The sequence below is a fragment of the Palaemon carinicauda genome, chromosome 27 (genome assembly GCF_036898095.1).
Source record: "Palaemon carinicauda isolate YSFRI2023 chromosome 27, ASM3689809v2, whole genome shotgun sequence".
Classification (NCBI taxonomy): Eukaryota; Metazoa; Arthropoda; class Malacostraca; order Decapoda; family Palaemonidae; genus Palaemon; species Palaemon carinicauda.
Window position 1 is genome coordinate 971,856 of NC_090751.1, and position 14,029 is coordinate 985,884.

The 14,029-nt window shown below is 38.4% G+C and overlaps 1 protein-coding gene across 1 annotated transcript in view; it reads right to left on the bottom strand.

The window, feature by feature from the left end:
- Positions 1-462: 462 nt before the first annotated feature.
- The window catches only part of LOC137620490 (protein broad-minded-like), a 38,582-nt gene continuing 25,015 nt past the window's right edge, over positions 463-14,029 (bottom strand). Inside the window, exons 7-9 of the mRNA XM_068350655.1 lie at positions 13,807-13,990; positions 5,621-5,833; positions 463-1,149 (exon numbers count right to left, since the gene is read on the bottom strand). Coding sequence (XP_068206756.1) covers positions 1,006-1,149; positions 5,621-5,833; positions 13,807-13,990 — 541 coding nt within the window. The 3' untranslated portion in view covers positions 463-1,005. The remainder of the gene's footprint in view (positions 1,150-5,620; positions 5,834-13,806; positions 13,991-14,029) is intronic.

The following is a 14,029-nucleotide window of genomic DNA, read 5'->3' on the forward strand; positions in this document are numbered from 1 at the left end:
TGTAGGGCAGAAAGAAAGAGGATATGACAGGAGACTGGAAATGTTAAAAGGTACTTATAAAAAAATTTGTTACATAGCATCCATGTGAGACAAGACATATTTTTGCGGGCAGTTTATATAATATACTTTTCTAATGATATAATAATGATGACATTCATAAAATATAATTACAAAAACACTGAAGTCACAGAAAATGTTTCCTCTTTTGAAATCAGTTTACAGGAGAGAGAGAAAAAAGTCTCCACTACTAAATGACCTATTTTCTACAGATTTATCTTGTCTTCACTCTGTATGATTTTTAACAGGCAGAATGATATTCCAATGTATGTAGACAAGTGTTTTTCAAGGAATATTCATACCTACTAACTACTATACCTAAGGGGTTTCATATTTCAGGACAGTATTGTTATTAAAATTGAAGTGAAAATAGAGTACCAAATTTATAATTAGATCTTTATTAAAGTTTAGCTTCGTACATAAGTTTTTACTCACTTTAACCTTTATAGTCTCAATTATCTTTGGCTTTGGAAAAAGAGTAAAAAGAAAAAGAATGTGTAGGATCTCGTAAGTCCAGACCTCCGACGTCTGAACTTGTAAGGCATTGATGTGCTGATCTACAGTTCTCCACATAACTCGATATATATAGTGGGTTTAATGCCACTATAAAAAAGTGTGCTTAACCCTTTTACCCCCAGGCTATTTGGAAATTTCCAACCCTTAACCCCCAGGGAGTTATTTTTTTCCCCGCACATTTTGCTGTATATATCTTTTAAATTGCTCTAACAGCCTTAATTTTTGTCATAGAGAGGTCAGGTTGATCTCATTCTCTTGGAAAATGCCTGAATTTTCTAAAAAAAATTATCAAAAATATGAAAAAAAAAAATTTATAGCATTTTTTTGCAAGGACGTACCGGTACGTCCATGGAGGTGAAGGGATGGCTTTTGTGAAACGTACCAGTACGTCCTTTGGGGGTAAAAAGGTTAATACAAAATAAAAAGACCTGTTCACAACTGTCTGGGAGGACATTCATGACGTAAATTATAAAATGAACTAATGAGAGCCGGGAGAACGGTGCGTCGGTGACGGCGAGACAGCCCTTCCATAAAGCTGAGGTGCTCGCCAATACGCCATCCAGTAATTGTCGAGGTCTGTGGAGTGATAATACCTTCTTCAGAAAAACTATAGCCGGAGCAAGACTCTATATTCAAGAAGATATTAATTTCGCGACTTTAAATTCCACAGGATATTAATTTCGCAAGCCTTTAAATCCCAGATATTAATTTTACAAGAATTTAAATTCTAGAAGATATTAATTTTGCACGAACTTGAATTCAAGAAAATATTCCTTAACAGTTAATGTTTTTTTAAATCCAAGATATTAATTTTGCAAGAATTTAAAATCCGGAAGATATTAATTTTGCACGAACTTAAATTCAAGAAAATATTACTTCACAGTTTTTTAAATCCAAGATAATTAATTTTACAAGAATTTAAATTCTGGAAGATATTAATTTTGGACGAACTTAAATTCAAGAAAATAGTCCTTAACAGTTAATGTTTTTTTAAATCCAAGATATTAATTTCGCAAGAATTTAAATTCTAGAAGATATTAATTTTGCACGAACTTAAATTCAAGAAAATATTCCTTAACAGTTAATGTTTTTCTAAATCCAAGATATTAATTTTGCAAGAATTTAAATTTTGGAAGATATTAATTTTGCACGAACTTAAATTCAAGAAAATATTCCTTAACAGTTAATGTTTTTTTAAATCCAAGATATTAATTTTGCAAGAATTTAAATTCTAGAAGATATTAATTTTGCACGAACTTAAATTCAAGAAAATATTCCTTAACAGATAATGTTTTTTTAAATCCAAGATATTAATTTCGCTAGAATTTAAATTTTGGAAGATATTAATTTTGCACGAACTTAAATTCAGGAAAATATTCCTTAACAGTTAATGTTTTTTTTTTTAAATCCAAGATATTAATTTTGCAAGAATTTAAATTTTGGAAGATATCAATTTTGCAAGAACTTAAATTCAAGAAAATATTACTTCAGTTAATGTTGGTATTTTAAGAGCTAATCATTGTTATCTTTCTTCTTTAACTGTTTATATCAATTGAATTCTGGGATGCATCGCTCATCAGCGCTGAGCAAAACTATCCATAATCGTCTTTAACTTCTGTGCAAGTGATTAAATACATATAGAACAGTGTCTATCGTACTTATTTTATTAGTAATTCAACCTGGATGAAAGCTAAAATTATATATAAGAAACAATATGAAAGACAAGAGACTTTGATGCCATTTTGTTTGCTTTATGGATCCAACACATTTGAACATTTACACCAACTCAATATAATCTATGTTAATGAAAACTACTTGTTTTACCAAAGAAGTTTTGATAATAGTTTTGAAAGGACTCTATAGTATTTCTAGTGTTACTGCAGATTACAATTTTTTGTGATGGTCTTTTAAAAGTCAGGCCTGCCAAATTAATTGCGAACATTTCTGCTTCACAAACAGAAGCATTGTTTGGCAAATTGAATTGGTTAATTTCATTAAATGACAAACTAAAAAATCCTACAACTGTTGACAATTTGGAACTTTTAGAATAAATTACAATGTGGAATTTTATGCCTTATAAGTTCTACTGTACAGTACATTCACGCAATGGTAAACAAAACAATATTTTAGCAAGAAGCTCAATGAGCCTTTTTATTTCCAACTAGAATAAATTAGAAGTTATTATTAGTGAGAATGTATCCTCAAGCAAATTGCCTTATGATTGCTTGAATCATTATTACGCTTTCTATATTGTAGTTGCAAGATCCCGATATAGGGTAATGGAAGTTCCAATTTTCAGCTTGTGTTGATTTGCTTGAAGAAGATTTTAAAGTTCCGGAATGGACTCTCAATCTTCTTCATAAATTGCCGAAGATTGTTTTTAATCCTTTTACCCCCACGCTATTTGGACATTTCGAACCCTTACCCCCAGGGTTTAATTTTTTTCAAGCACATTTTGCAGTATATTTTTTTTTAAATTGCTCTAACAGCCTCAATTTTTGTCATAGAGAGGTCAGGTTGGTCTCATTCTCTTGAAAAATGCCTGAAGTTTCTCAAAAAATTATCAAAAATATGCAAAAAAAAATTTCAAAAGCAGTTTTTTGTAAGAACGTACCGGTACGTCCATGGGGGTAAAGGGATGAGTTTTGCGAAACGTACCAGTACGTCCTTTGGGGGTAAAAGGGTTAATGTTGATTGCTACTTCGCGGTTCGACTATCGCGGATTTTTTTCATAACGCATGTATATACATATATCGCGGATTTTCCGGAAATTTCGAAAATACCACGATGTGACCGATGGTGCGAGATTGGAGAAAGTAAGGAAAATTGAATCCTGATTGATTTTCAATATCAATCAAACTTTGAGGAGCAACAAAGATATCATTTGTTAGAGAGATAGAGAGAGGTAAGGAATGGGAGGTAGTGAAAAGTAGCCCACAGAGAGAGAGAGAGAGAGAGAGAGAGAGAGAGAGAGAGAGAGAGAGAGAGAGAGAGAGAGAGAGAGAGAGAGAGAGAGAGAGAGTGTGTTGTTTTAAATGTAATAAACAAAAAAATTTGATAGGTTATAACACATTGGTGCTTATGTAATATCAACTGTATAGACGGTTTGAATAAGTTAAGAAATGGTATAAACGATACTTTGTTAGTGTATTCGTACGCTCTCAAGAGCAGCAGCTAGACGTCAGCTGATCTGATCACAGCCAAAAGTAAAACAAAAAGAAGTCAACAATACTCGATTTTTAAAACACACCCGAAATTTAAAAACAAAAGTAAACGCTTTCTTAATGTGCAATTAACTATTTAAAGAGTGGCAATTTTCTAGAATAAAATGATGTTTCCCAAAAAATAGTGGTTTGCTGATGAAATCGGATGCCGTATTTTTAGCAACGATTGAAATGGATGTAAACTCGGCATAATTTTTTCGTTTCGTATTTAATTGACACTAAGAAAACTAATTTTAGTTTCTTCATCTATATGTAAGTATTGTATAACACGAAGAGAGAGAGAGAGAGAGAGAGAGAGAGAGAGAGAGAGAGAGAGAGAGAGAGAGAGAGAGAGAGAGAGAGAGAGAGAGAGAGAGAATGAATCAGCTGTTGTAATCGAATGCCATTTTTTTGTTTCGTGAGAATTTTATCGCCACGACTAACAACATACTGTACTGAACTTTACAGTATTATACAGACTACTGTAATATAAAATAAAATATTTGTAATAACCTATTTTATATGAAATGGGGCTATTTTTTAGTTTAAAATTTACATTTACGTACGTAAAACAACTCTCTCTCTCTCTCTCTCTCTCTCTCTCTCTCTCTCTCTCTCTCTCGTAAATTGTTTTCCTGCTTTGCTACGTATGTATGATTTTATATAGATACGGTAAATAATATTTGTAATAACATATTTTCTAAAAGCTTTTACTGTAATATCATTATTTATCCCTTTCATCATGCGCGTTAAATGCCTTCGTTTGTTTATTACGATCGAAGATGGAGCGTACTTTATGACGCCGCCATTTCAGGCAGCGTTATAAAGAAAAACATTTCATTTGGTAGTCCTATGAAAAATTAAGTAAAACATTGGTAATAACAAAATCAACATACTGTATAATCAATATAATCGATGCAAAAACTAACCTATACACAGATGTGTACACTAAATGCGTTTGTTTCTTCATTATGATCAGAGATAAACGTAAACAAAACATTGGTTGCCATTTTTTATCGTGCTTTTTGGCGTGTTTAGGATATGCATGATATAAAATTGCTTTTAATATTTGTGCCTGTTTTAGTTTAGGGTACTGTAGTACATGCATTAAGTGTTCTGTACATTAAAGGGTAGTTTGTTAACAGTACTACATACAAGGGAAGGTTTTAAAAGTCTGAATATACATGTTAAATAAATACGTAAATATGGTGTCACTACTTCGCGGATTTTCACCTATCGCTGTCGGGTCTGGAACCTATCTACCGCGATAAACGAGGGATCACTGTAATATAAACTAATGTATTTAACTAAACATCCTCATAAAGTATAATAGTTTTAGCTTTTTTGATTGAGAATTTAAAGCCATTAAAAGAGCCCCAGTGCAGTGGTCTAATTTAGAAATGACAATGGTAACTATTCTTTCCAAATGATGAAGACAAGAAGATTTGCAATAAAGGGATTTTGACGAAGGAAAAATCTATTTCTGGGGAGAGACCTGTGACGGCCGGTGAAAATGTACCAGAGAATGCCTTCCAAGCCCAATAAAGTAATAATATAATGAGGAGAATACAATCACCATGTACGACCGTCCAATTACCAACTAGCCAAATGACATAGGGAATGCAAGGCTAAATAATTATGACAAGGAACCAACTGAGTGTCGAATCGCAAAAGGCATCAAACCTTACATGTCTAAGCATATCTAAACATTAAAGGAACGGTAACTACAATAACAGTTAAACCATAGGAATTAAACATGGCAAATATCATAGGGCTAACGAACTACCCAACTTATCTACGTAAAGACTAATGTAGACTAATGTAGACTACTGTATTTAGCTCACCTGTAAGAGAGTAAGACACTTGTGGTTTCCCGTGTACTTGATGATAATTTTCTGCAAGTGACGCAGGAAGGCAACAATAAAATAGACGGCGTAATCTGGTCCCTGCAGCAGAACCATTATCACATAGTGGCACACTTCAATCCACGGTAAAACGCCTAAAAATAGGCATCTAATCCACTCTCCTATGATATTCCAAATGCATGAACTATTTGCCTGTAAAAGAGACAAATACAAAATCTATTAGATTTACAAATGATCATACAGTCTTGTCAATTTACTGGAAGTTCAAAGTCAATCTTGAGGCAAAACATATTCTCAAAATGGACACCCAACTTAAAGGTTTAAAATGACACTAAGGTTTTTTTTTTAATTCTTTTAACCCTTTTACCCCCAGGCTATTTGGAACTTTCCAACCCTTAACCCTCAGTCATTTTTATTCAAGCACATTTTGCAATATATATTTTTCAAATTGCTCTAACAGCCTTAATTTTTGTCATAGAGAGGTCAGGTTGGTCTCATTCTTTTGGAAAATACCTGAAGTTTCTCATAAAGTTATTAAAAATTGCAAAAAAAATTTAAATAGCCGTTTTTTGCTAGGACGTACCAGTACGTCCATGGGGGTAAAGGGATGAGTTTTGCAAAACGTACCAGTACGTCCATTGGGGGTAAAAGGGTTAATGAAGGAAGCTATGGATATCTCCAAAGATGAAGCTTATGAAAGAAGCTAGAGATATATCGAGAGATGCAGCTTATTATTGATATGCAGTACACTATATCCCCTCCCACATTAACTTTTGAGCAACAAAGGGATTTTGACGAGGGAAAAATAAATTTTTGGGTGACATAGCCATGTTGTCCTGATGGAAGTTCCTTCTGGCAACTTTCTACAGGGATACTGAGGAAGGAGAAGACTAATTGGAAAGGGACCTCTGGTAGTGGTTCTAACACGCCCCAGTTACTATACCGACACTCTATAAGAGTGAGCGAGCTGGGTTTATTCCTGGCATTCCATGCAACTTTTTTCTCTGGTATATTTAGCAGTCGATGTCTCACAGGATGTAGATACAGGAGAGGGGGTTCCCAGCCCCCTCGTCCCATCCCTTTTAGTCGCCTCTTACGACACGCAGGGATAACGTTGGCGGGGGAGGATGGGCTGTGGCTGTGGCACCTTAGCAGTACCAGCTGAACTCAGTTGAGTCCCTTGTTAGGCTGGGAGGAACGTAGAGAGTAGAGGTCCCCTTTTTTTGTTTTTGTTTCATTTGTTAATGTCGGCTACCCCCCCCAAAATTGGGGGAAGTGCCTTGGTATATGTATGTATATTTAGCAGTATCTATACCTTGGAAATGGTGCTATAAGGAGCATTTCATGGAGCGACACAGGTTGAGCCCAGAAATAGATTTTTCCTTCGTCAAAATCCCTTATTTCTGCGATTGATATTACAAGTGAACTGGCAGGTATCACGGGGTTCTAACCCCCGGAAACGACTATCCGAAGATATCGTGTATAATCGGGGACGTATCCTAAGATAACCGTAGATATCTGTGGCAACAAAATCTTTTAGGTGGAAAAGTTTGCATCCTAAAATTATATTCTGCAATCAAACAGTTGAGTTCCTTGTTAGGCTAGGAGGAATGTAGAGAGTAGAGGTCCCCTTTTTTGTTTTTGTTTCATTTGTTGATGTCGGCTACCCCCCAAAATTGGGGGAAGTGCCTTGGTATATGTATGTATGTAATAAAACCGTAACCCCTCAACTTATACTTATTTATTTAGCAGTCTCCTTATCATGTTTGCTAAGATACCTCTTCTGCTACAATACATTTTTCTAATAAATCTCTTATATTGTATGATCAATATCAGTTTCAATCCAGCTTAACGGGAAATTGGGCAAATTTTCACAAGCAAATTTATTATGTTGAAGAAACTTACTCATTATCCGTAAGTCTCTCTGCTTCAAGCTCTTATTATTATTATTATTATTATTATTATTATTATTATTATTATTATTATCATTTTTATTGTTGTTGTTGTTCATTGATAATCTTCACCTTTTATGGAATTATTTTGACAATGTCAGTTAATTTATGAAAAGTTTTCTCCCCGGTTATTATACCGGTCTGAAATTTTGTTCATAGCCTTTTGTCCCGGTTTCATACCGGTCTATTTTAAGAATTCGGAACACCCGGATCTTTTTGGGTTACTACCCTACTATGGGACACTGTAGGTGCCCCTGTCGTTAGTATCTATAATTATAACTTCGGATATATTTTGGGATTTTCATTTTATTTCCTTTGTGACTGATCGATTTAAACATTTATTCTCGATCTATTTATTTTACATTCCCAACGGAGTTACCTTGTTCATTAGTAACGATATACCCTCTTTCGGAGCTCGCAGTCTTCCATGACTTCTACCTTGGCGACTCTTTAGATCTGGGTTGGCGGGTTTGCCTGGAGTGTCAGGGCAAAGAGACCCTGTGTCTCTTCCTTTTAGGGTTTTCAAGGAAGCACGTGGCTGATGTCGGGCCACGTCCCGTTGTCCCTAAAGTTAAAGCTACCTGCCAGCCCCTACCAAAGACTCACAGGTCTTCCAAATCACCAAACCAGTTAAGACTTCTCTTGGGTCGAGAGCGAAGCCCGGCCTGAAACCTACGACTCCGGAGGCTCCCTTCGATCCGGCAGCCCTTTCAAGATTGATGCATGGCCTCTCGTGGCATGGTTAGTTTCAACCTGACCTTTCATTAGAAGAGGCCAGCGACCGATTCCAGGGATGAGGTAGAAATTTATTTCTATTTGAACACGATGTTGTGTTGATATTTATCCATATATATACATATATATATAATTTACGGACCTCTGTAGCTCACTGGCTCAAACCTCGTGTCACATACCGAGTCACCACGAATTATATGATGAAAGATTCCTGGTGCATCTGTGAACTTGACAATTGAATGGAATTATTGCCCTTTAGGGGGAAGAGAGAGTGCTAAACCAGATAGCCTCATACAGGGTCTCATTTATTATGGGCTACCTCAACAGCACAATATATCATCCCGGATGCCTCTAAGCTCCCGGAATTCGTTGAAAGCAATCCGTGGAAGGCGGCCTTGCACTCTCCCTTCAAAGATGTTATGGTAACCATCGAAGGGTTTGGCACCCGGACTGTAGAAGATTTTGAATTCTACCCGCCGGGTCAACAGTTCCCTCTCTCTGGTTTCGCATGCCTTACCGAGGAGACACTCGTAAGGTTTGACAAGGTCCCCAAAGAAACCAAAATGTACCCAAAGGGGCAGGCTCAGTCCACCTGGGTCCGGCCCTTAAACGAGTGGGAGTGTGTTAACACTACGTTAACACCTCACAAGAGCCCGTACACGATGTTTCTAGTGGAGGAGTAAACCCCTACTCCGTGTGTCACTAAGATATCGGACCTTGCTCAGCAGGCAATAAACGAGGACAAGCCGTTACCGCAGCTGAAAGAAACGCATCCGACTTCCCTCCTGTCCCCGGGGGATTACGATTGCTGGACTAACGCCCCGGCGACCTTCACATCGGGTAAATTAAGCGCTGACTGTGCTTCCATTCAGTTCAGTGAGTGGCTACCCAGGCTTCCGGAATCCCTGATATGCCTCGAGTTCGAAGCCTGTATGCGCCTGAGTAGACCTATCAACTCGGCTACAATGGCAGAAAAGACCTCTTTAATGTATGAAGAAGAACCACCTTTTAAGGTCTTGACGAAATCATTACTTCAAACCTTACTGTCTGATTCCTACGACTTCTTTGCGTCCCAAGTAGCAACTACCTCCTATGCTACTTCCCCAGCCCTTAGGCCCACCTTTGAAACTCAGGGTGCTTTCCAGGGTTACCAGCGCGCCAGAGGCGCTAGCTCGAGAGGAACTTTTTGCAACAGCTACTCTCGAGGCCGAGAATTCCGCGGAGGCCGAGGAGTAAATCCGCAGCAAATCATTGGGAATTCTCATGTAGGGGGAAGACTTTACATCTTCCGGAACCGTTGAACGTTCAACATTTGGGCTTTCAGCATAATTTCCAAAAGATCTGGGGTGGAGTTGGATAGAAAGGCCCCCTCCACCAACCATTTTTCATCAACATCCAACGGAAGAGCTAGTCTTATATGAAAACGATCTATTGCTAAAGGAAGCAATAAAGAAAGTAAATCGCTTGTAATTTCAGGATCACTTGTTCAGCGGGCCAAAGAAAGACTCAGAATAGCGAAGAGTAATCCTGGACCTGTCGTTTCTGAATTCTTACATTCAATGCGACAAGTTTCACATGCTGACCATCTCTCAGGTGCGGACCTTGCTTCTCTGTGGGGCCGTCACCTCCTCTATGGATCTTGCAGACGTTTGCTATCATGTTCCGAAAGCAAGGCATTTTCGTCCGTTTCTAGGCTTCAACTAGGCAACTGCCTCACAGCAACTACAGAGTGATATCCTCTTACAACAGTTTTGGTTCCAAATCAACTTCGAGAAGTCTCGTTTGGTCCCGAAGACAAGTTTCAATGGTTAGGATTCAATGAATTCTATGCTCCCACACTCTGTCTCCCAACAGCCAAGAGGAACGATATAGCAAACACAATACGTTTTCTCAAAGACAAATTGTCTTCCAGGAGAAATCAAGAGAGAATCCTGGGTGCCCTCCAGTTTGCCTCAGTAACAGATATACTACTGAAGGCCAGACTGAAAGATTTAAGCCGAGTATGGTACTCCAGGAAAACGAGTAATATCGAGACAAAGGGCTCGACTCCAACCAATTCTGAAGAAAAGACTTCAACCATGGACAAGGTCAAAATCTGGCAAATCCGTTTCCTTACAATATCCACCCCCAAGCTGGTCATTTACACAGACGCCTACTTAACAGGCGGGGGGGGGGGGGGGGGGGATACTTTCAGTACAAGAAAGTCCTGGGACTCTGGTCGACAATATTCCGCCAACTTCATATCAATGTTTTAGAGGCCCTGGCGGTATTTTTGACCTTGAGCAACCAGCTCCAGCCAAAAACCAAGATATCAGGTTTCTTCTAGATAGATAGTGGCGGACGCACTTTTGAGGACAACTCCGCTGGAGTCGGAGTGGTCACTAGACCCAAAGTCCTTCAGTTGGATTCCTTCTCAGGTTCCGGATCTCCAGATAGATCTGTTTGCAACAGAGTCCAACTACAAACTAGAGTGCTACGTAGCTCCCAGCCCGGATCCTCGGGCTTACGCCACAGACGCAATATCATTAGTCTGGAACATTTGGGAGAGAATTTACCTATTCCCACCAATAAATCTGTCGATGAAAGTGTTAGACAAGCTCAGGACTTTCAAAGGCCAAGTGGCTCTAGTAGCCCCCATCTGGCCCAAGAACAACGGGTTTCCCATTCTGGTGGAACCGGGTCTCCACCTCGACAGATCCCCAATCCAATGCTAACACAAGCAGTACAACTCGCAATGTGTTAGCTTCCTCAAGTTCAGAATGCCCTACCTTTATGGACTTTATGAAATTTGCAGCTCAAGAGGTGCAGATATTGATCCTCAAATACGTTATTTTTAGAATCAGATAAGAGGGGATCCACCCTTCGACAGTATGATTCGGCTGTTATGAAACTTGCCAGTTTTTAAGGGACTCAAAGGTTGAGACGATGACTATGAATCTGACAGTAACCTTCTTCAGAATTTTATTTGAATCAGACTTAGCGACTTGTACTATTACCACAAGTTAAGTCAGCCTTGAAGGTTTTACAATTGGTTTTAATATTGCCCTTACAGATTCATACTTCTCATCCATCCCGAGAACCTGCGCCAGATTGAAACCATCAACTCACCCTAGCTCAGTTTCCTGGTTTCTGAATGACGTACTTAAGTTGGCTTCAGACACTCTTAACGAGACTTGCCATTATATTCCATTGGTTAGGAAATCCTTGTTCTTAATGAACCTGACTTCTGGCGCCAATATATCAAGCTTTCAGCCTTGTCTAGAGATCCAGGTCTAGAGATCCAGGTCATATTGAATTTCTCTCGTCAGGGGAAGTACTCCTTTCCCCTGACAAAAGGTTTTTAGCGAAAATGAGGACCCCCAGGACAGACGGTTCCCCTGGAAGATTGTCCCACTTCCGCAGGACCCATCTTTATGTCCAGTAAACACACTGGAAGCCTACTTAAACATATCTCCCGTTCAGTCCTCAGGGCCCTTACCCATTAGAGAAGGTGAGGAACCATCATCCTGAAAGGACTCAGACAGCAGATCCTGCATTTCATTAACGGGCTACCTAGAATCATTCCCACATCACTCCCTCACGTCCATGATATATGAGCTGTAGCTACCTCAGTTAATTACTATGAACTTCACTGGACTTACTAAATATACAGGCTGGAAGTCTCCAACAGTATTTAAACGCCACTGCTTAGAACCTCTGGAAGCCTTATATTTGCTACAGTGGCAGCAGGGAATGTGATTCCTCCTGAACATAGTGAACCTTAATCAACTATGTCTTGCTATCCTCTTACCTGTTATTTTGAATTTTATTTTACTTCCTCAGGTATTGTTCCAAGATTTGGGACCATTTCTCTGGTACTATTTCACTGGGCGGCACAGGTCGGAGCCCAGAAAAGGGATTTTGACGAAGGAAAAATCTATTTCTGGGCGAGAGACCTGTGCCGCCCAGTGAACCCTCCCTTGACTTCCCTCCCAACATGGGCCCCAAACCTTGGGTGCTATGAGGAGTGACGTCACTGGCGTGGGTTGGGTTAGTGGTAGTAGTGTTCATCGGCACCTCGCTGTGGCGGGGATTTTGAAGAGGAGATATCTAAATAGTGCGAGACCTCTGGTTGTGAATTATCACGCCCCAGTATATTATACCGACACCTTTTATAGGTGAGCGAGCTGGGTTCAACCTGGCATTCCTATGCTTTTTTTCTCTGGTAATATATAGCAGTTATATTCCTTGGAAATAGTGCTTTAGGAGTATTTCACTGGGCGGCACAGGTCTCTCGCCCAGAAATAGATTTTTCCTTCGTCAAAATCCCTTTATTATTATTATTATTATTATTATCATTTTTATTGTTGTTGTTGTTGTTGTTGTTGTTATTGTTGTTACTAACTAAGCAACAACCCTAATTGGAAAAGCAAGATACTATAAGCACAAGGGCTCCAATAGGGAGAAATAGCCCAGTGAGGAAAGGAAATAAGGAAATAAATAAACAATATAAAAAGTAATGAAAAACTAAAATAAAATATTTTACAAACACAGGGCATAAGAATACACTATCAGCAAAGATTCATAGAAAAACAGCAAATTTTCACAATGATTGTACTATGTACTTCAATACATATCCAATATTCATAAGCTAATGTATACGTTTGCTGGTGCTTGTAGCATATAGGTATATGAGTACTGGGTACGATTTATTAACCCTTTTACCGCCAAAGGACGTACTGGTACGTTTCACAAAACTCATCCCTTTACCCCCATGGACGTACCGGTACGTCCTTGCAAAAAACTGCTATTTACATTTTTTTTTTCATATTTTTGATAATTTTTTGAGAAACTTCAGGCATTTTCCAAGAGAATGAGACCAACCTGATCTCTCTATGATGAAAATTAAGGCTGTTAGAGCAATTTAAAAAAATATACTGCAAAATGTGCTTGAAAAAAAAATAACGCCGGGGGTTAAGGGTTGGAAATTTCCAAATAGCCTGGGGGTAAAAGGGTTAAAATATTATACAGTATAATTACTGTTTACTGGGGAATATACTGAATGCTCACATGTATATAACACTATGGGATATCTGTTAACCCTTTTACCCCCAGGCTATTTGGAACTTTCCAACCCTTAACCCCCTGGGGTTATTTTTTTTTCAAGCAAATTTTGCAGTATATTTTTTTTAAATTGCTCTAACAGCCTCAATTTTCATCATAGAGAGGTCAGGTTGGTCTCATTCTCTTGGAAAATGCCTGAAGTTTCTAAAAGAAATTATCAAAAATATGCAAAAAAAAAAAAAAATGTAAATAGCAGTTTTTTGCAAGGACGTACCGGTACGTCCATGGGGGTAAAGGGATGAGTTTTTTTAAACATACCAGTACGTCCTTTGGGGGTAAAAGGGTTAATCACCAAAAATGCATCATCATGAAGGCATCTGATAATTACAAGCAGATACCGTGTAATACACATAAGTAAATCAGTGACGTACGTACCTGTATCACGGAGAACAGCATTGGAATTTCAATGCTGAGTACAAGTTGCGCATTGTGAATAATTCCAGAGAAAGTGACCTCTCCGGGCAGAAGTTCGTGGGTGACGGAGAGAGAATCGGAGAAACACGGCCATAAAATGCCTCCCACGAGCAATCCACTGATATGCGATAGAACATTTCGACACCTGAAAGACAAGATGAAGTCGGCTATGAAAGACAAGATG